The 23,343-nt window shown below is 39.4% G+C and overlaps 1 protein-coding gene across 11 annotated transcripts in view; it reads left to right on the top strand.

The window, feature by feature from the left end:
• The first annotated feature begins 238 nt into the window (after window positions 1–238).
• Window positions 239–23,343, top strand: part of FAM184A (family with sequence similarity 184 member A) — a 127,689-nt gene continuing 104,584 nt past the window's right edge. For all 11 annotated transcript variants that reach the window (XR_005790013.1, XM_040474510.1, XM_040474507.1 and 8 more), the window contains exon 1: window positions 239–515. Coding sequence is in view for 10 of the 11 variants with exons in the window: in XM_040474510.1 (XP_040330444.1) it covers window positions 348–515 (168 nt within the window). In the remaining variant the exon portion in view is untranslated. The remainder of the gene's footprint in view (window positions 516–23,343) is intronic.

Genomic DNA, 23,343 nt, shown 5'->3' with positions numbered 1-23,343 from the left:
TGGGAGCGGGACTTGCGGGGCCACGCTGCCCACGACGCCCCCGCCAGGAGCCAGCTGGAAAGCTGGCAAGAGCGGGCCGGGCCCGGAACCGCCGCCGCTGGACCCCGGGCGTCTGCCCCGCGCCGGTGTCGTCCGCGGCCTCGAGCCGGCTGGGCTGCCCCGTCCCTGGACGGGAGTGACGGGGAGGGGGGTGTCGTGGGCCGGAGGGCGCCTGCGGCCGCGGCTGTCAAACGCCGGGGGTCGGGTCCGGAAGCGGCAGCCCGGGTTCTTGCCTCCCAGACGCTGTTGCTCCTCGGCCCGCCCCCGGAGCGCGAGGACGGGTGCCCGGGCCGGGGTCTATCGGGAAGATGGCGACCCCGGGCATGAGCTGGCAGCAGCACTATTACGGCGGCCCGGCGGCCGGGGCGGCCAAATTCGCGCCCTCTCCGGCCGCCGCGCAGCAGGCGGGGCACAGCATGGACTACAGCCAGGACCTGCACCTGAAAATGAGCAAGAAAATCGCCCAGCTCACCAAGGTAAGAGTCCCCATGTGGGCCGCGACGGGCTCAGCTGCCAGGCTGGGAGGCTGCGAGCCCCGCGCCCGGGGCGAGTTGAAGGGGGCTTCTGTGGGGAAGCAACAGCCAGAGACTAAGATCCAAGAACCGTTCAAACTTCGGTGGAACGCCGGAGACGTTCATTTAAACTAGATAACTCACCAGCACAGCTGGGTTTATGGGACTCGCACCCCGCTGCCCTTTAGGGGGTAAGCCAGCACAGAACAAATTAGGATCTACTTCCTTTATTGCACAATAATAAATCACTTTAGTTTTGCTCTCATGTATCTGCCCAGACTTCACGAGCCTTTATACTAACTGTATTAAGTACAGTACCGTATTTACCCAACAAGACCCGGAATCTTCCCAATTAATCAGTATCTTCTGTTGGATACGTACTTAGGGGAGAATAAACCTGAACAATGTAGGAGGGTAAAACATACCTTGCGTGCCATTTTGGGGATTTAATGAGTCATTCCTTACCCTGACAAAATGTCAAACACGGCTTGTTAGATGAATCATGTGTCTGCGCTTAGTTAAATGTTTTAGTCTATCAAAAGATAATTTTCAAAGCGCATAAGCCTGCAAATTTGGCCAACTGTAGTTTAGGATGGTGAGCTTTTTTCTAGTTAATGTCGATAATGAGAAGTTGATATCTGTGAAGCAAGAGCAATTTCAGACCAATTCTATTGCTCTGTTTAGGTATCATGAGCAATCTTTCAATACCTGTTAATGAGAACAAGTGATTCGTGGTCTCAGAAAGTAGAGGTGATCTCAATGTGTTTAAGCTGAATTGGCTAACCACTTGTTAGTAGTGTGGGTATGATGAAGAGAGTTGGGCATCATGGGCGTTTACTAATCGTAAGTACTAATAGTAAGTCTGACTCTTTCAACTCCAAAATTCTCATTTTATAATTCCAGTACTAGTTGGCACTATTGAGAAGGTAGAGTAAGACAAAGCTGGAAGAAAGGAAACAGGAGTGAAATGGGAATGAAAAGAGGGTAAATGATTTTGGTGAAGAAATATGATTGAGGGTAGAAAGAAAACTAACATGATAGGACTGAAGAAGGAGGTCTCCTACAGAAGAGCATTCAAGGAAAAAGGAGCAAGAACATGATGGTAAAAGTCAGCCACGCAAAGCAGGGCAACACTGGGGGAAATTTTGTGTTTTGGTTTTCATTTTAGGTCCACTCTGTCTCAGAGCTTACTATGTGCCCAGTTTTTACTGCCTAATCTTGTGACAGATGATTCCCATATTCAGAGGAAGGAAGGCCCAGGAAGAAACAATAGTATACCATCAGGGCATTTATACATTTGGGAGCTCAAAGCCCGGTTTCCTGAAATCATGTTTGGTCTTCAGAATACTGATGTTCAGAATGAAGCACATGGTTATATATTTATTCTGGCTTTTCTTATGGTATGTCCACAACACCCATTGTTCTTATTTGAGATTGTAACCCTCTAGGTTCCTGCCGTATGTAATAGAAACAAGTTGGTAGTGGAACTGTGTGCAGTTGAATAAAAAGTTTCTCATCTCTCCAGTAAACTACTTTTATTTTTACTACTTATGCTTTTTCGATTTTCTGTTCTTTTATCAGAAAAAAATATTAGCACAACTGTTAAAGTTGAGAGTATTGGTAGAAGCTGCTATCACCTTCTCTGATTACTCACCTTTACTCTAATGAGGCAGGAGGCTGCCACCATACCAGTGCTCCTCAAGGCTCCAGTACTATTCCTAATCTTTACTGTTACTTGGACTCTCTGATTTAGCGTTTATAGTTACAGTCTCTAAACACCCACACCACCTTCTCTGCTAAGTGCCTCGGACATTTAATCTCTTACACTAGAGTTTCTCAGTCTTGGCATTGTTGACATTTTGGATTGGCTAATTCCTTGTTGGGAGCAGGCAGGGCTGTCCTGTGCATTATAGGATGTTTAACAGCATTCCTCCTGTTACCTCATAGATTCCAGTAGCACTCCCCACCTGCACACACCATCATGACAATGACCATGTCTTTAGACATTGCCAAATGTCCCTGGGAGGTGGGGGGACTCCTCTCATGTTGAGAAGCACTGGCTTATACTGGAATATCTATCCCACCCTGTCTCTTGCGTTTATTACTAAGATAAGATGTGACAATGAAATAATAAGATAATAGGACTCTACTGGAGCCAACATCCTTTAGTTCTTGAAACCTACAATAAGACATGCATCCCTTATGTACCATTTTGGAAACTGTCCAATTTTACAGTCACAAACACTTCTTGTAAATACTGTACAATCAGAACAATATCATGATGAATATATCAACTGTTAGAAACTTTACTGGTATCTGCTACATAGAATTTTCACTTAGGAAGGGTTTATTCACATTAGTAGAAGTAGGTTGGAAGCTTAGCGTATATTTCAGAATTAAACATTATAATCATTAAAATAGGATATTCTATCTTTTGGAGAGAGTCAGTAGTACTCAGCTCTTCAGCATTATAATTAGCGTGGCTTGGGAATCTGACTTTCTTGAATTAAAACTCCTGCTCTTACTGATTACTAGTAATATGACCTTGGGCAAGTCATTAAATTCTGGACCTCAGTTTCCTAATCTTTAAGAGAGGGATGATGATACTATAACTCTCTAAGATAGTAGGCTCTTAATTGAGACTGTCACTGAAAAGAGAGAATCTGTGCCAACAGAATATTAATAAAATAGTGGATAATACATTTTTAAACTCTTCCTCTCTTTTTAAAATAAACTAGTTTGCATTTAATAGTATTATTATATTGTATTTATTTAGAGTTTTCTGCTAAGTTCATAAAAAATATATACATTAATTCTATTTGAATTGCCGAGTTTAAATTTTTCACATGTATTCTGCATTGTTGTAGAACAGTATTGAAAATACATGCATTTTTCAAATACTTGACTAGTTATGAAAGGATAAGGATGAAAGTAATCTGTATTATAATTAAAAAAAATTTTTTTTACATTTATTTTTTGAGAGACATGGAGAGACAGAGCGCAAGTTGGGGAGGGGCAGAGAGAGAAGGAGACACAGAATCCAAAGCAGGCTTCAGGCTCTGAGCTGTCAGCGCAGAGCATGATGCGGGGCTCGAATTCACGAACCGTGAGCTCGTGACCTGAGCTGAAGTTGGACGCCTAACTGACTGAGCCACCCAGGCGCCCCTCTGTATTATAATTTTGTACATAGTAAGACTCAATATGTTTTTAACTAAAAAGCCAGCTCAGCTGCAGACATATTTGTTCAGATTCTATTTCCCTAGAACCTAACATAGCAGCCATCTCCTAGAAAGAAGAACAGTAGTTTTTAAAGCACCTTTTATATAAGGGGCACTATCCTAAATGTTCGAGATATAGCACGGAGCAAGACACAGTCTCTGCCTTTTAAAGTGAATCTGTTATATTCAGGCCACTCCAGCAAATTTTAAGAATCACTTTTAGATTCTTGAGTCATGTTGTGGCAGGTTTCTGGGATTGTTAGTGGCTGAACCATCTTAGGATAGGCAGAGAAGCTGGGTGGGTTGAGTTATGTTTAATAGGATCATATTTGTGTGCTTCTCTACTCTCTGCTGTGTTGCCTCTTTATTGTATTAGGGTGAAAAGCAATATATGTAATGTAATTATCAAACAGCTTTTTTTGTGTGTTACTCATTGTCCCTTTCAGTTTGTGAGGCTGGCTCATCTGCCTGTAGATAAACTTGACTTTTCTGGTGGCTGTTAGATAATACAAGTTGTCTTTCAGTAACTAATTGCAGAAGTCTCAATTTGATTATTAGAATGTTCAGTGCCAACAAATAAAGACCCGAAACCAAACCTAAATTAAGGACAACGCTTCTCCCCCATGCCCATTCCCAGCTCTGCCCACTACGAGCGGGAAGCCAATAATCAGGAAGGGGGGCATCATGACTTTTTTTCTTCTGCCTGGGCTTTTCTACTCTTGCTTTGTCTTGCTGTTCCTGATTTAACACCCCCTCTACCCTCCCATCCCTGTTGGAAAAGGAAGAAGGGAAGAGAGGAAAGACTAGTAGCAAACTTCACTTGAGTGGTGCATGGTGATCTAGCTTCAGTGCTGTTATAGATTTGGCACACATTTAAAGCTCATTCTTTCCTCCTGCGTCTTCTACCTCCTGCCTCCATTGCTCAGGATTCCTCACTTTAGATTGCTTGACAGTGAGAATGCATCTGTATTCTGGCTGGTTGCTTACTCCTTCCTCAGCCTCTCGGATGTTGCAGGGTCTTCATGTTTATTTTGCTGAGGTCTGTTCAAGCTTCAGGTAACCCTCTTGGATACACCTAGGTGACGCCAGCTTACTCTGTCTCCCATAGGACCCACCTTGGCCCATGGGGAGCATTCATTCTTTGTCCAGACAAAGGATGTTAGTCATATTTGAGTGGTTTAAATTGATTTCTTGTATTTTATTAATAGGCACAAAAACTTGATACACTGTTTATCAGTTGTCCAAACTTTTATAAAGGGACGGCTTTAGAGTTAAAAAAAAATTTAGAGCTGGAAGAAACCACAGATTCTGACCAGCCTAACCCTCTCATTTAATAGGTGTGGGAGTTGAGGGCCGGAGTCATTTGAAGATTGTACAGCTTGCCCCTGGCAGAACCTGAACACGAACCCAGAGAGAAGGGCAGCTGTGCTAGCAGGTCTCTTTTCCCTATGTCTTCCTTCTTTTTAACTAATACTACTCGCTCATTTTCTAAGAAGCTGGAGACTTGTTGTTTTGGTGGTGGTTTTGTCATGTTGGAACCATGTCTTGTCTACCATCTCAATCACAGATTTCTGGGGACAGTGAACCCATGTGATGTGCTGTCTTTCCGTATTTACAGGTTGTACAGTTTGCAACTGTGGCTTTGGCAAATTTCTAACAGCTATTTTTTGTATTCTCAGGTAAATGTCATAATATTTTTATGTTTTCTTTAACAGCTTTAGTCATTCCAGACTTAAAAAATGTTTTAATTACTTTGATTTGGAGACTGTCTTACTTGGTGTCAAAGTTACTACTAGGAGGTTATTTTAAATTTTTTTCCTTACACTGCTTGCTTTCTTAATTGGATTGTTGCTTAGGTCTCATTCCTGAAGGCAGGAAGTTGGAAGTTTACCAGTTTTTCTCCCTTCACCCCTCTCTCTGTGTTGTTTGTTTATGAAAATTATTTGCTGTCTTTTAATTGCCAACCTCTTAAAAAATGGTATGAAAGAGGAGGTTCAGCAAAATATTAGTGAAACAGTCTGGTCATTTTAATTGAATTAGTAAGTAAATCCCTATACTTTAATTTTGAAAATTATTAGTATTTCTGAAAACGTTGTACCTCATAAATTTGAGATGAGAATGCAGAGTAAGTTGGGTCTGTAAAACCATTTAGCTTCTGAATGATAATAGGAGGTAATTGGTGGGTGGGGGGGGTGGCAGGGGAGGAATGGAGGAATAAAAAAGAAAACCAACAACTTATTTTCTGTCCTTTCAGTTTATCTTGGGAGATCGGAAAAGTTTCTAATCTTTGAGCATTCAAATAAACTTGAATATTATGCCATGAGATCGGATTGATGTGAATAATAAAAATTTGTAATGCCATATTTGTTTTTTCACCACTGGAAGTTTGTATTTTGTAGACCACTTATGAGCGAGAAGGACATTAAGCCAGTAGAATTGGTATCCCCCTCAGTCTATTGTGGAGATAAACATCTGAGGAAAGGTGGGAGACAATTGCTAAATTAATTCAGGATTTTTTTTTTTTTTTTTTTTTTTGGTAAATAAAAGCGATGTTAAAAATAGTAGTTTGATATGGGGAAATATTGTTATCAAAGTTGTATTTTATATCCCAAGCGTGATCTGAGCCACAGAGGCTTTTTTAGATTGAACTGGGAACTTAACAGTTCTTTGAAATACTGAAAATAGTCTCTGACTGCCAATCAATTAATATATAAAGGTGAATTTTGGAAACACCAGTCTTTGCAAGTTGGGGATTACCAATTATAGTCAGTATTTTGGTATACTTAACATTTGAGACCAAAGCAAGTATTTTAGAAAATAAAGTTTTTATTCTTAGCTTTCTAAAGTTAAACTACAACAGTGAATACTGTCATTTGTAGGTCTCAAACTTATTTCATTACTGATTACATCTTTCCCACTAAACCTTAATGAGAATGTACACAATTAGTGAAGTTGAATATGTAAATTTTTGTCCTATATCTTTTACCTTCATTTTGAGATATAAAGGGAGGTTGAAACTACCAAAGGATCTATAGTAGATGGAAAAACAAAAGACTTAGTGGTCAACCAGAATATTTGGGATTTGAACAGTTTAGATTCAGGTCCTAATATGCCACCTAATTTATTACAAAGGATATAGTATTTTTTTTTAATGTTTATTTATTTTTGAGAGAGAGAGAGTGTGCAAGTGGGGAGAGGCAGAGAGAGAGGTGGCAGGGACAGAGGATCCAAAGTGGGCTCTGCACTGACAGCAGCCCAATGTGGGGCTCAAATTCATGAACCATGAGATCATGATCTGAGCCAAAGTCAGGCATCTGACCAACTGAGCCACCCAGGTGCCCCGAGGAGATGTATTTTTAATGACTTCTAAAAATTATGAATCTATATTTCTTTATTTATATGTACCATTTCTATTTTGAGATTTAAAAATGAAAATTTGGTATACAAAGTACATTGCTAATATTTAAGTTATCTCTAAAATTCACAATTTTAGTAAAATATTAAGATAACCCCCTATTCAAAGTTATTGGAGGGGTTATTTTAGTTAACTAGAAGTTACCATAGGGATTAATAATTTTCCATCGTCCAAAATAATATATTTACATTTAAACCATACCTTCATAAGTTCCACAGAGTCCTTTATTACCTCTCCATCAGTGTTACAATTTCAGTATATGCATAGAAGATTAGGCTAAACCTATACTAATCCTGTGGCAAATACTGAAATTTTATTTATTTTTTTTAATATTTATTCTTGAGAGAGAACAGGGGAGAGGGCCAGAGGGAGAGAGAGAATCTTAAGAAGATTCCGTGCTAAGCATGGAACCTGACGCGGGGCTCCACCTCATGACCATGACATCATGACATGAGCCAAAATCAAGAGTCGGATGCTTAACCGATTGAGCCACCCAGGTGCCCCTGAAATTTTATTTCTGAATAAATTCTGTTACTTCTTGTTTTATTTACCCTGTTTTCCTCATAAAACAAAGTGCAAAGTTTGTGCACAAATTCTAGACATTGACTTTCTGGTTGGGAAGATGTTTATTCTGCTGAATGTGTGTCTGTGTGCTCACAGGTATTTGCATTTTTCATCCTGTTTTTTCTTAAGCACGGTGGTAACAGAATGTCATGTCTTTCAGAAAACATTTCATAACTGAAACACTAAATACCATCTCAATCTTATTCTTAGATGTTTTGCCTAGTGAAACACTTTAAAAACAAAGCATATGTAATTTTGAGGGGAAATTGTGTATGCATGTATATATGTTTGATATAATGGTCTACCCACAATAACAAAAGAAGATCTACTTAAATTTTTTTTTTAAGTTTATTTATTCATCTTAAGAGAGAGAGGGAGAGTGAAAATCCCATGCAGGCTGACATGGGGCTGAAACTCCCAAACCGTGAGATCATGACCTGAGCTGAAATCGAGTCGGATACTTAACTGACTGAGCCATCCAGATGCCCCTGAAGATCTACTTAAATACGACTAAAATAGAGCATATAGATCCATATGGTTGGTAAACTTTTGTTGAATGTTTCGTCCATGAAAGATGCTGTGCTAGGTACTATTGATTATTTGATACTATTCATTTATCATTCCACTTTTGGACTATATATATTTTTAATTTTGTTCCAATAGATCTGTGAGAAAATATGACCAGAATGAAGTAGGTGAACATTTTAATCAACAGATTAATCTGATAATTTTAAATGCTTAATTATGGGCAGCTTTTTCGTTTGTTTTGGGTAGAATTTATAGATCTCATTTTCTTAGATAAACTAAGCGAGTCCCTTCCAGTGTCCTCTTTAATAAGGTTTTTAATAATAATTTAAAGAGTAACATCAACACATTCTCTGGTTACAGATATATAACATATTTGTCCAGGCGGTAGAGAACTTGCAAGGGAAATTTCAGTTTTCTGAAACCCAGGAGTTAATGGGACTGTATTAGGTTTAGGTCTCTCATGGGCAGGCCAGAGAGCCACAGTCCCATAGCCGTATGACCCAGTGAAGCAGCAGTGCCCATCATTATAGGTCAGAGGTGTGGTTCAGTGGGTTTGACAGACCCCAGTTTGAATTTCAGGTTCACTATGTATTAGTGTTTTACTTTTAATAAGTTTTAACCTGTTAGAGCCTCAGTCTCCTCATCTCTAAAATGAGAATAACAAAACCTATCTCATAGAATTATTGTAGAGATTAAATGAAATAATTTGTGTAGGAGAGGAGGTCAGTAAATGCCAATTTCTACCCATTTTCCACACCCCTACCCCTTGGCTTAGCATTTGCTGATACAGTTTTAACGAGTGTGTTTTTGTATATATTTTCTCTTTTGATGGAGATATATTCTACATTATTAGAGACCACAGCTATCAAAAGTAAAGGTTTAACAGCAAATAAAATACAGTTGGTTCTTATTATTTGAGATGGTTGTATTCTATGAAGTTATGTTCTAGGGGAAATATAGGGTTATGTTCCTGACACCCTCTGGTCACATTTTCATCAACCAGTCAACACATAGCCTTGTTTTATGTGTGTTTCTGTTTAACGGCACCTTATTTAATATATCTTATTGGGGTGCCTGGGTGGCTCAGTTGGTTAAGTACCCAACTTCAGCTCAGGTCATGATCTTGTGGTTCATGGGTTTGAGCCCCACGTTGGGCTCTGTGCTGACAGGTCAGAGCCTGGAGCCTGCTTTGAGTTCTGTGTGTCCCTGTCTCTCTGACCCTCCCCCGCTCACACTCTGTCTGTCTGGCTCTCTTTCTCTCAAAAATAAATAAACATTAAAAACAATTTTTTAAATACACCTAATTGATTCATTAACAGTGAACTCATAGGCAACAGTGTATAACTCATGTGTGAATGAAGATTATCTAACAAACTGTGAGTGTTAAATTGTAAGGTTACATACAAATTTTAGCAAGTCCACAAACTTGGAAATATAGAATCCATGAATGATGAGCATCTACTGTATCTAAGAATGGATACATAACTGCATCTGCTGTTTACTTAGCCCCTGCATCAGCTGTTGTTTTGGGCTTGTGTGACTATGACTCTTATTAATACCCTGAACACCCTCACATGAGTATGACTTTGACTTTTATTATCCCTCTAAGCACCCACAGATGAAAGGGGTAGAAAGGATAGTGGGGGCAGGAATACTCATCTTTTGTGTGAGTTGCCAGTCACCTAGTAGCCAGCCTATAATCATAAACATGGGACAAAATTGCACCCAGAGATTCTCCTTGTATATAAACTGTGATCTTCACAATCTGAACTTGAATCTACCACATTGCTCTAGGTCAGAAAAAGGAATCAAATATAAAAAATATTCTATGGCATGGAGTGAAACCTTTGAAAATATAACGTTGACTTAATTAAAATAAAGTCATTTTTTTATATTCATTGTTTAAAATATGTTTGCAGTTACTTCCTTCTCAGCATAAACTGTCAGTGTGGGAGTTGTTTTTGTTAAAAGCCTTTGTATAGGTATCTAAAGATAACTACAAAATTTATATTCTCTGGGATTCAGCACATTTGGTTGGAAGTTTCTGAATTAACTATACAATGTGCAGAAAATTTAACTATTCAAATATAGAATATTTTGGCATATAATTAGACTTACTGTTTTTTTTTTTTATCTTGACCTATACCTTTCTTAAATGACCTAGAATATGCGTATTTTCAATGTTGTTAATAGTAGCGTATGTTCATATGTATCCATACCTTCTTGTCCCAATCCCCTGGTGATTATCAGAAAATACTGGTGAGAAAGGAGCCCAGATAAGAACACTCTGTGGTTTTGAAGGAGTTAGCAAAGTTAACTGGCCTAGAAAAAGTAAGACTTTGAATTCAAGCCATGCCTGCCATTTTGATATTGTTCTCTTGACCCTGCATATCTTTAATTTCAATCCTGAGTCACCTTTCCTCTTTGTTTTCTCTGTTTCTGGATTGTGGAGCATTGCCAGAGAAATTTTGGAACTGGACTGTGGCAGAATAATGCTGCCCTTCACTTCCTTACCCCAGAGATGTCTACAGCCCAATCTCTGGTATCTTTGAATATGTTACTTTATATTTGCAGATGTGACTAAGTGAGGGATCTTGAGATGGAGAGATTATCCTTGATTATTTGGATCGGGCCAGTATAGTCATAAGAATCCTTCTGAGTGAAAGAGGGATGTAGGTGAATTAGTGCCAGAATGATGGGACATGAGAAAGACTTGGCCAGCCATTGCTGACTTTGAAGATGGAAGGTGGTCATGAGCCAAAGAATACAGGTGGCCTCTAGGAGCTGGAAAAGGCAAGAAAACAAATTATCCCCAAGAGCCTCCAGATTTTAGCCCAGTGAAACTCTTTTGAGACCTCCAGAATTGTAAGATTAATAAATGTATGTTGCTTTATGCCCCTAGTTTTGTGACAAATTGTTATAGCAGCTAGAGGAAACTAAGGCTTGGACATTGATAGCTCTGTGCAACATCATATGATCCAATTTTACCTGATCACACCGTGTTGCTGACTTATATTATGTTGCTGTCTCTCTGAATTGCCCACCGTTGCTTCTTCTTCTCTTAATGTATACACATCATGTAGATAAGCTGCTTTCTATTTTACTAAAACGGTCAAGACTACCAAACTTCAGTTACTTGTCTATAAGGATACTGGGGTCATTCATTCCTTGAGAGAACTTTCTCCTGGTCCTGCCACTTTAACTGTCATGCATATGCTGTTTTTCTGTGTCTTAAGTAGCTCACTCTTGACAGGGACAGATGGGAATCAAGGAAACTAATTGGGAGGGTATTGGAATATAGTATTGATGAGAGATTATGAGGACCTGGATTGGGACTGTGGTAGTAGAGAGAGCAGAGAGATTTGGAAAATCTTCAGGGGCAGATTAAAGAAACAGGAAGTAAACTTGTCGGGACTTTGTGACAATCTGTTGTGGTGGAGGATTAAGAATAATAGGTCTCTCATCACATGGTAGGTACTCGTGAATGAATGTTAATGATTGAGTGACTAGATAGATATTAACGTCAACTGAGATAGGAATATGGGAAGGACATCTATTTCTGTGTAACAGGTTACCCTCAAATTTAGCAGGTTAAAACAACAAACATTTATTATCTCACGGTTTCTGAGGTTCAGGAATGTAGGGGTTATTTAGCTGGGTGGTTCTCAGGTTACAGTCAAGCTGAAAAGTTGACTGAGGCTGGAGGCTTCATATTTTAGTTCACTCTTATGGCTGTTAGCAGGAGACTTTAGTCCTTCACCACGTGGGCCTCTCCACAGCAAGTGACCCACGGGGATTGGAGAAAGAGACCAAGGTGGAAGCTATAGTCTGCGTAACATAATCATAGAGTGATATATCACCACCTTTGCCATATATTATTTGATTACACCAACCATGGTATACTAGAGGTGGTAACCACACAAAGATTTGAGTATTGGGAGACAAAGATCAGTGGGGGCCATTTTAGTGGCTGGTTACCCCAAGAGAGAAGCAGAATTGATGGGAGAGAGATAATGAGTTCACAGTTTGAGATGGCCATGTATATCCAGATAGAAAGAGCAAACATTTGGGTATTCATTTTAAGCCAAAAGGAGAGATCAATACTAGAAATAACATTTACAAGTCATTAGCATATAGGTGGTAGTTAAAATCATTAGTGATTGGGGCCTTAAGCAGAATAGAAAATATTTAGTATAGTTGCTGGGGGAAGAAGGAGAAAATCACTGACCAGACACAAGTGAAAGGATCCAGTGAGATGTGTTGTTGTCCCAAGAGGAAATTAGATGTGGTATTTGGTCTCAGTTTAAATGCATCACAGTTTTCTGTAAAGTCCTATGCAGTCCTGTGGAGAGGACCATTGTTCACCAAATGTAGAAGAGAAGAAGGCAGTTCTTAAATGATTAATCCAGAGTCTTTGTTTTGACTGATGGGTATAACGGAAGGACTGAGGTTAAAAGAGTTAACATCATGGGGCACCTGGGTGGCTCAGTCACTTAAGTGTCCCACTTTGGCTCAGGTCATGATCTCACGGTTCGTGAGTTCGAGCCCTGCATCAGGCTCTGTGCTGACAGCTTGGAGCCTGGAGCCTGCTTCAGACTCTGTGTCTTCCTCTCTCTCTGCCCCTCCTCCACTCATGCTCTGTGTCTCTCTCTCTCTAAAAAATAAATAAAGACACTAAAAACAATTTTTTAATTAAAAAAAAGAGCTTCGATAGATAGTAGTTCAGTTAATCTACCCTTGGGCTGCATGCTGCACGGAGAAGGAAGTGGGGTTAGGACGGAGCTGATAGATTAAGGAAAATTTAGGAATTGAGAGGACCATTGGTGTGAATGTAGTTAATTCCCAGAAGTTGAAGGTTTACAGCAAGGAGTTATAACATGGGAGGGGGGCTATTTCTGAGGTGGAACAAGTTAAAATGAGATGCAGAGTACAGTCTTGAGAATGTTTATAGCGGAGTGACAGTTGTTAGAGTTGGTCTTTCAGATTCTACATGAATTTTAAAAATTTTTTAAAAATGTTTGTTTATTTTTGAAAGAGGGATAGAGAGGGAGGGAGGGAGGGGCAGAGAGAGAGGGAGATACAGAATCTGAAGCAGGCTCCAGGCTCTGGGCTGAGGGCTCTGGGCTGTCAGCCCAGAGCCTGATGAGGGGCTTGAACCCACGAACTGTGAGATCATGACCTGAGTTGAAGTCAGATGCTTTACTGACTGAGCTCCCCAGGCATCCCAATTCTAGATAATTTTTGAAATCTCCAAATGTAATGACATTTGGGATAGGAGGGAAACTTATGAGTCCCATGCCTAAATATATACTAAATGTGGGCAGTGACTTGGAGGCTGGTTTATTACTATCATGAGGCAGGTGCAGTGATGAAGCTAACTAATAGAACAATTTGTCTGACTGTGGCATGTTGCCCTTTTTAGAAGGCAGCATTGAGTAGCTAGGTGAATGCCCAGATCACTTCCACATCCCATGATGAGTTGGGTGCAGCATAGGATATGGCTTCTGTTGGAAGAGAATCTATGTCTTTGGCTGAGAGGGGCAGAAAGAAAGGGGTTCTGAGGATGTTAAGAATTAGTTGTATTTGTGTGGGTGGGTGGTAGGTGTTTGATCTGATATTTAATTATCGGCTCAGGGATTGCAAAGAGTATAATAATATGGGCAGTGGTGGAGGAACCAGGGGGTGAAGATGGATACTGGAATTTAGTTTTTGCAGCTATTCTGTAGTCATATGGCTAAATAAGGTGGAATATGTTGTCTTAGAATGCAGAATCTTATTTTGCTTGTTCTTTTTTTATTAGCAACTAGAACACTATAGGTCTTCAATAAATATTAAACAAGACACTAGAATTTTTACGAAAAAAGTGATATATTTGTGAATTATTTGACCAAACTGTCTTTTCTAACTTGATTATTAATTTATATAAAATTCCTGCATAGTTTGTCATCCTTAATTTTTTTAATTAAGGAATGAATAAAAATACCAATATTTTATTACTAAAACAAATATGGGTATTTTTTCAGGTTTTTGCCTTTTTGTTGAAAAAAAAGTTTTAAAGGTTAGACTTGAAAATCACATTTTACAAAATCTAAACATCTTTTAGAAAACTAGAAGTTATTAAACAAAAGAAGAGAATCGTGCCAAATATAACCTCTGGAATTCCATGTCTGAGGTATGGAACTTTGCCTGTTTTACTTTATTCCTATATGGGTAGTCATGCAGTAGCCATTTTGAGGGTCTAATAAGTGCTGGACACTGTGGAAGACACACATAGGTCAAGGAGCTCATCCTTCAGGAGCTTATAAGCTAACTGATGTACAAGAACATACCTGAGACAGAACGTACCTGAGACAAAGCAGTGTTTGGCAACCCTCTTCATGTTTTGTGTCACCTGAGCAAAACTGGCCAGATCAGTAAGAAGAGCCTTCTGATCCTTTCATTTCCTCTACTGAGCACAACTGTTTTTACAAGATGGGAGATGGTGGACCTAAGCTGGCTTGTCCCGTGCATACGGGTTACTGGTTCTTGGAAGGACATATCAATAAGCAAAACAATTAAACTGAAAAATGTGCAATACTGTGTGTCATGCACTGTGTTAAGCATTTTAGATACACTATTCTGTTTCATCATTTCAACTTCATCAACTGGATATTATTCTCTTCACTTTACAGGAAGGAAACCTAAGGCTTAGAGATATTTAAGGTAACTTTCTCAAAGTTAGTTGTAAGTAAGGCTAACCCTGGTTACCTGTCTCTGACATACTGGAAATCCTGTGGATTCAGAATAAGAACAGAGCACATATAGAAGCTTCAAGCCAGCTCATTCTATCTTACCTCATATCTCTGTCCCTGGGCCCTAGCTCCAAATGCAGGTCCCGGGGTCACCTAGCTTATCCTCAGGCAATTGTGTGCTTCCTTTTCCTGGATGCTTGCTGGGTTTTTATACTTGCTGTCTAGAACTCTTGCTCCCTACTGAACAAACGTCTCTACAGCCATATCTTGTCATCAAATACTCTATCTGCTTGCTTTATTTGAAAACCTCTCTCCCTAGGATACTGCTTTTCCCACTGCCTTTGTAGGTGACCACTACTCATTTTCACATACCTCATCAACCGAAGGTCCTGGAGACAACATCTTTCTTCTAGCTCTCATTGCAGCCTGTAAACCATTACTCCTAGACTCTTCTGTAAATATAGTTCGTGAGGTGTAGGACAGCTGTCTCTTCCTCCTGCACCTCTCTCTTTGTTGCTTCCCATGCTAGCAGAGAGTTGCTGTCCATGGGTGACCCATCTAACATCCTAGTCTCACATTCTTGACCTTTGCAGATTCTGTGGTCTTTAACTTTACTCAAGCTACTTGATAGATTTTCCTCTCAGTTTTAAAGTCCAGAATAACCAAATGGATGGCACTGTAAAAATTTGTTGATTAAATCGATGGACTTCTTAACTTTTCATTTCTCCCTTCCTTTTTCACATTTTACCCATTCTCCAGACCCTGTGGTTCTTTTGTGTCTTCATTTTCTTTCTATTCATCAGCCCTTCCTTGCTTCACTTTGTTCTTTATCTGTCATAGACTGCTTGCATTATTACTGCTGCCACTATCTTGCCCAGTGTTTTTCCACTACATTTTCCAGACCAGCAAGAGGATAATATTGGCCAGATGTGCAGCTTGTTCAACCTAGCATATGTCAATAAGAAAGCAGAATGTCCATGTAAGCGCCCCTAGAAGGGCCCAGCTGAGTGGGGTGAAAACAGAAGAAACAGTAGGTGGGAATGCTTGGATGACGCAAGTGAGGTCCAGGGGATGGAGTTTCCAATTGTAACTGGAATGATAATATCTGATTTTAACTGAATATCTTCTGCAAAGAAAAAACTTTAATTAGAAATGACTAAATACTTAGAAACAACAGGACTAAGTTTTTCTCTACCAAGTAGTTGCAAATTCATAAAGAAAATGAAGTTCTGTATTTGGGACCTTTCTTGCTTCTTGAGAAAGGCCTGAATTGGAATATACTTACCTCTTAGGACTACCTTTGCTGCATCCCAAATGTTATGGGATGCTGTATGTTCATTTTCATTGCTTCCATGTATTTTTAAAAAAATTTCTTCTTTAATTTCCTGGTTAACCCATTCATTCTTTAGTAGGATGTTCTTTAACCTTCATGTATTTGAGGGCTTTCCAAATTTTTTCCTGTGGTTGACTTCAAGTTTCATAGCATTGTGATCTGAAAATATGCATGGTATGATCTTGATCTTTTTGTACTTATTGAGGGTTTATTTGTGACCCAGGATATGACCTATTCTGGAGAATGTTCCATGTGCACTAGAAGAGAATGTGTATTCTGCTTTAGGATGAAATTCTGAATATATATGTTAAGTCCATCTGGTCCACTGTGTCATTCAAAGCTATTTTATCCTCCTCCTCCTCCTCCTCCTCCTCTTCCTTCTCCTCCTCCTCCTCTCCCTCTCCCCTCCCCCCTCAAAAATTAATAAAAACATAAAAAAAATTAAAAAGGGGGGGCGCCTGGGTGGCTCAGTTGGTTGAGTGTTCTACTTCAAGTCGTGATCTCATGGTTGGTGGGTTTGAGCCCTGCATCGGGCTCTGGGCTGACAGCTTGGAGCCTGGAGCCTGCTTCAGATTCTGTGTCTCCCTCTCTCTCTGCCCCTCCCCATCTCTCTCTCTCTCTCTCTCTCTCTCTCTCTCTCTCAAAAATTAATAAAAACATTTAAAAAAAAGCTATTGTATCCTTGTTCATTTTCTGCTTAGGTGATTTGTCCATTGTTGTAAGTGGGGTGTTAAGGTCCCCTACTGTTATTGTAGTATTATCAATGAGTTTCTTTTTGTTTGTGGTTAATTGATTTATGTATTTGGATGCTTTCACATTGGGGTCACAAATATTTATAATTGTTAGATCTTGGTGGATAGATCCCTTAATTATGATATAATGCCCTTCTTCATTTCTTGTTAAAGTCTTTGTTGTAAAATCTAGTTTGTTTTGATATAGGTATGGCTACCCTGGCTTTCTTTTGACGTCTGCTAGCATGATACATGGCTCTCCATCCCCTCACTTTCAATCTGCATGTGTCTCTCGGTCTGAAATGACTCTCTTGTAGGGAGCATATAGAGGTCGGTGGGTGGGTGATGGGTACTAAGAAGGTCGCTTGTGACGAGCACTGGGTGTTGTATGTAAGTGACAAATCACTGAATTCTCCTGAAACCAATATTGCACTGTATGTTAACTAAAATTTAGATTTAAAAAGGGAAAAAAGAACAAAGAAAAAAAGTTTTAAAAGAAAAAAGATGTTCTGTTGGGAAAATGAAGAGCTTGATTTTTTTATGCTATGGTTTGTGAGTGACCAATTTGTACTTATTAAATATAAAAGCAAGTTATAAAATAGTCTATATTTATGAAAATTCAGTGGTTTGAAGATTTCATATTAATATTATATATTAAGGATACTCTTTGTTAAACAGTAAAATCAGCTTTTTCTGGCAAAATAAGACTTTCGGATGAGAGTAGATATATAGAATTCAAAATAGCTAACTCATTAATAAAGGATTTATAATGGTAAAACCTGAAGTACTGGTATAGTTCTTTGTTTATGATAAGTGCCGAATAATTCTTGTGCTTGACAGAATGTTTACTTATCATGGTTATAGTTGGGTGCACAGCATCTTCAACTAATTATGTCTTTAGACATGACCTAATTGAAACATAAATTGTAATAAAAGGGTGAAAAAGACTGTCTAGTAACTGGAGAGAATGTTAGAAATAAGATTTTAAAACCAATAAGCTGGAAATCAAACACTAGGAAATTATTTTATTGGATATGATGGTTTTTAAAGTTGAACTGTCAAAATAAATGGGGAAATTAACAAAATTGGCAAAAAAAATTTCTTTAAGAATGGAAGTTTCAGTAACACGAAGGAAGAAAAACATGGAATATGGTCACTAAAGTGAGGGGATGGCCACATTGCTCAGCATATACATTCCAGTTACTGTTGCTGCTCTGGTTATCCATCTGCCTTTCACACCACTCAAAAATTTTGCATAAAACAACAGCCATTTTATTCTCAAATTCTTGGGATAAGAATTCGGAGAAGAGATGGAAGGGTTGGTTTTTCTGTTCTATGATGTCTGGGTTTTCAGATGGGAAGACTAGAATGGATGAGTGTGATTTGCTCAGCTGGGAGTTGAAACAGCTGGCTTTGGAGAATCTACTTGCAAGATGACTTCTTTTTTCACCTTGTGCCTGGACTGGGGTGACTTGAAGGCTGGGCTCATCTGGGGAATCTAACTTGAGGACCTATATGCCCTCTCCATGTGGTGTTAGCTTTTCACAATATGACAGCCTGGGTCTTCCAGAGACTGAGGAAGAAGCTGCAAGGCTTCTACAGATCTAGGTTCAGAAGTCATTCATTATCACTGTTGCCACATCTGTCGGTTACAAGTGAATCATTAAAGCCAGCCTAGATTTGAGAGAATTGGACTCCTTGGTGGGGGAGTGGCAAGGTCATATTGCAGAAGAGCATGTGGGATGGGAAATATTGTGACCACTTTGGGAAAACACAGACTGCTAAAATGTATACTTTCTGGGAATAGGGGAGAAAAGTAATCCACGTTTATAGCTTTTTCAGTAATTAGCCACAGACTTTTAAGGGTGTAAAAAATAAGAGATGGTTACCTAATATAAATTATTAGGAAAGAGCTCTTCCTGCCATTTGAACACAAATCGAGAATCCTCAGATTAGCAGAGACACTTTCCCACAGCATTTTAAAAAGGCATTATTAGATTTATGGTAATATATGGTAATAAGAAAAGCTTTTTTATTATAAGCATAGCAGAAAGTTAGAGCTTACACTATGTAATGGTGTGTACTTTGAATATTGTCACTGCTTAACCACTTGTCATCTTCTGCCTCTTGGGACAGTAAGCAAGAGGACCATAATTTTAAGACTTTTTGAGATGTTGGATTTGAGATCTTAGAGATTTTGGATCTTTGCTTCAACGATAATAGTGTATGTGTATATTGGGGCAACAGCGTTCACTGGTTTCAAGTTATGCTACATTAATTTTTAACCATATTGTGGAAAGAAGTTCTCCCTCTGACTAAGCTCTTGTTTCTATCCTCTTAGCCCCTTTAAGAGAGGGGCATATGGTGACAGATGTAGTGGCTGTGTCAGGAAGAAAGAAATCAAAATCTTTAGCACACTGGTGAGTGCCCTTCAGACCAGACCTACATAGGACGTAGTCCTATTTCTAGGAGGATTTAAGGGGATTTTAGTGATCTTGTGGTTTGAATCCTGAGTATTTATGATAGTTTTTGTCTCTTGGCTTCCTTTTATCACAATGTAAATGACCAGCATGTGTGAGTGCTCAAATTTACATCACTTTGGAGAGGAGGGAAGTTCTTAGTAGATCATATGAATAACATTAGTTTGGGAGATATTTGAAGATTTTAGTGATAGAACTGAAACTAACTGCATCATAGAACCAAGATTCATTAACCAGTTACTTTGATGTCCAATGCCAAGTGATGCCCTTGAATAAGACAAGGGATATATTCTGGTGAGTGTAAAATGTTGCTGTGGGATGGTACAAGCCTAAATTAATTTTAGGAAGCTTCTGTCCATTTCATCTTTTAAGATTGTCATCTGTACCTGGATGTCTGCCATCACCTCAAATGCCACATGTCCAAAATTGAATTAATCATCTTCTCCATCAGACCTCTCCCACATGCCAAAGAATAAAGAAATAAACCAAAAACCTAGTTTCCTTTCTTAACTATAGCATTTCTGTCTGACCCTACTCTCCTTTTAGAGTGGAACTTTGGAATTAAATTTTCTATTTCTTTTTTCTTGCATTTTTGTTTCTTTGGTATTTCATTTCATTTGCATTTCCCCAGGCAGGAATCCATGTAGACCTTATTTTTGTAGTCTCTTGACTTTTGTCCCTATTTCAATTTGTCTTGTTTAGTCTATTGTACTATTAATAAACGTAACCCCCGCACAAATAGTCATTTTCTCTTTTTTGTTCACTGGACCAAATCTAAATTCCTCTCCATGACTTTTGCTTATCTTCCTATTTGTGAGTTAAGGGGTTCTATGGCTTAAACATCTGTATTAGTCAGGTTCTCCAGAGAAACAGAGCCCATAGAGTGTATGTGTGCGTGTGAGTCTGCATATATGTATACACTCTATGTAAGCAAACCAAAATCTAAGCCTGTAAATGTCAAGGTTATGAAATCTAAACACACAGAAAACCAATCACAAAGAGCCAACTAGAGTTTAAGCTGTAGCCAATCGGATAATGTCCTTACTTTGCTTCCACCTCTTCTCTATCAAAGTCATCACTAGCTTCTGTCAGTGGAATGCTCTGTTAACCACATTTGGTTTGGCACTGCCCAATTTGAATTAGGTTTTGCTCAAATAAACTCTTAAAATTTTAAATATGCCGTAGCGATGTGTGTTAGGAAGCATAAGTATTTGTTAGGACGCATTGGCTCATGTGGTTATGGAGGCTGGGAAGACCCAATATCTTTCGTTGGCTAGTGGGAGACCCAGGAGAATTGATGATGTAGTTCCAGCCCCATGGCTGGAAAGACCAGTGTTCCAGTTGAAATGGACAAAGCAGTTCCCTTTTACTCAGCCTTTTTTGTTCTATTTGGATCTTCACTTTGATTGATGAGGCAGTTTGCTTTACTCAGCCCACAGATTCAAATGTTAAAGTCATGGTGAAACCCCCTCACAGACACCCAGAATAATGTCTGACCATACACCTGGGAAACCCCATGTTCCAGTCAAGCTGACACATAAAATTCACAATCACAGCTCTTCAGTTGGAAAGGTTTTCTTCTGTCATTGCTTTTACTCACAAATCAAATGGCAGACAGACTGCAGACTACAGTGACAAACTGAGGAATAGAGAAAGAGAATGGGACAACATTTAATAGTGCTAGGACAAACCATAGGTGAAGGAGTAGGTCTGGAGGGCTTGTAGCCTAGGCATATTAGGAAGGAGGAGCATGGAGAGGATTGGAGGGGCAGAGAGGAGGCTGGAGTCAAAGGGAGAGGCGGTTTAGAATGAAAAATTAGGAAGGACTTTGGAAGTGTGGAATGTGAGAGTGGGAGACAGAAGAGGGAATTGAGAGAGAGGGAGAAGCTGAAGTTTACAGAGGTAGGGCTGACAGAGGCTGCTGTGATGAGGGCAAGGCTGTGTGAAGGAAAGCTAAGTATGTGTTGTCCAGGTGGGAGCAGGAACCGGATGAGGAGCAGGAACCTGATGAGGACCAGGCCTCAGAGATGAAGTGGAGAGTATAGGCTTTGTAGGAGAAAGAAGAGAACAGGCTAATAGACAAAGAGCATGGCTTTTGGGGAGGTTACCAAGACAGGAGCTGAAAGGGAGGGAGGAACTCATAATAACCACACCCACTCCAGACAGTAGCACAGGATAAAAAAGCATGTCATAGGCGTGCTTGGGTGGCTCAGTCGATTAAGCATCCGACTTCGGCTCAGGTCATGATCTCACGGTTTGTGAGTTTGAACCCCACATCGGGCTCTGTGCTGACAGCTCAGAGCCTGGAGCCTGCTTCAGATTCTGTGTTTCCTTCTCTCTCTCCGGGCCCCCCCCCCCCCATTCATGCTCTGTCTCTCACTCTCTCTCAAAAAATAAACAAACATTTAAGAAATTTAAAAAAAAAAAAATCATGTCATAATGCCCAAAGAAATGTAGTATGTGATTTGACACTAGAGATACGTTATCTGTACCATGCATATTTAACAAAGAATTAGTTGCCATCACTAGTCATTAGGGAAATGCAAATCAAAACTACAATGAGATCACACACTAAGACAGGTATAATAATTTACAAAAATAGGAAAGTGTTGACAAAGATGTGGCGAAATCAGAGCCTTATATATTACTTATGGGATTATAAAATGATGCAACCACTTTGGAAAATAGTTTTTAAGTTTCTCAGTAGGCTAATGTAGAGTTACCATATGATCCATCGATTCTATTCTTAGGTATATACCCAAGAAAATTGAAAATATGTCCACACAGAAACTTGTACATGGATGTTCATAGCAACATTACTTATTTTCACTAAAAAGTGGAAACAACCCAAATGTCCATCAGCTGATACGGGGGAACAAAATGTGGCTTGGCCATAAAAAGATGGGAAGTACTGATACATGCTAAAACACAGATGGAACTTGAAAACGTTTAAGTGAAATAAGCCCAACACAAAAGGACACATATTGTATAATTTCAATTCTCTGAAGTATTCAGAATGGGCAAATCCATAGAGACATAAAGTAAATTAGTTGTTGACAGGGGCCAGTGGGGATTGGGAATAACTAATGGTTATGGGTTTTTTTTTAGGGTGATGAAGATGTTCTGGAATTATTAGATGGTGGTAATGGTTGTAAAACCTTGTGAATGCACTCAAAGCAATTGAATTGTATACTTTAAAGGGGTAAATTTTATGGTATATGAATTATATCTCAAAGCAGTTGTTTTAAAAAAAAAGTCACAATGTTTAGTTACTCAGGGCTCAACAAGACCATTTTTGAACATAGGGCCTATAAGAAGTCTGTGTGAATTCCTCCTGCTTTAATCTTGCCTAAAACAAAACGTATGACTTCACAGGTTTGATGAGCTACTTTTAGTGACCATTAAAGTAAATGTATTGATTCCTTAAAGTCATCTTCTGTGCCCCATTTTGGGAAAATCTGGATTATTGCATGCAGTTGGAAAGCTAGCATGCTTTATTTTGTTGTAATTCACTCATTTAGCTTAGTTTCCCTTTCAGGGTTACATACAGTATTTTCTTAAAAAAATTATGTTAGGGGCATCTGGATGGCCCAGTTGGTTGAGCATTCTTTAACTCTTGATTTCAGCTCAGGTCATGATCTCACTTTTGTAAGATCAAGCCCCGTGTCCAGCTCCACGCTGGGCATGGAGTCTGCTTGAGATATTCTCTCTCTCTCTCTCTCTCTCTCTCTCTCTCTCTCTCTCTCTCTCCCCCTCTCCCCCTCTCCCCCTCTCCCCCTCCCCCACTTGCGC

This window comes from Herpailurus yagouaroundi, unplaced genomic scaffold, assembly GCF_014898765.1.
Source record: "Herpailurus yagouaroundi ecotype Mexico unplaced genomic scaffold, PumYag 139, whole genome shotgun sequence".
NCBI classification, from domain to species: domain Eukaryota; kingdom Metazoa; phylum Chordata; class Mammalia; order Carnivora; family Felidae; genus Herpailurus; species Herpailurus yagouaroundi.
The sequence above is the reverse complement of the archived record's forward strand: the minus strand, read 5'-3'. Positions and strand labels throughout refer to the sequence as shown.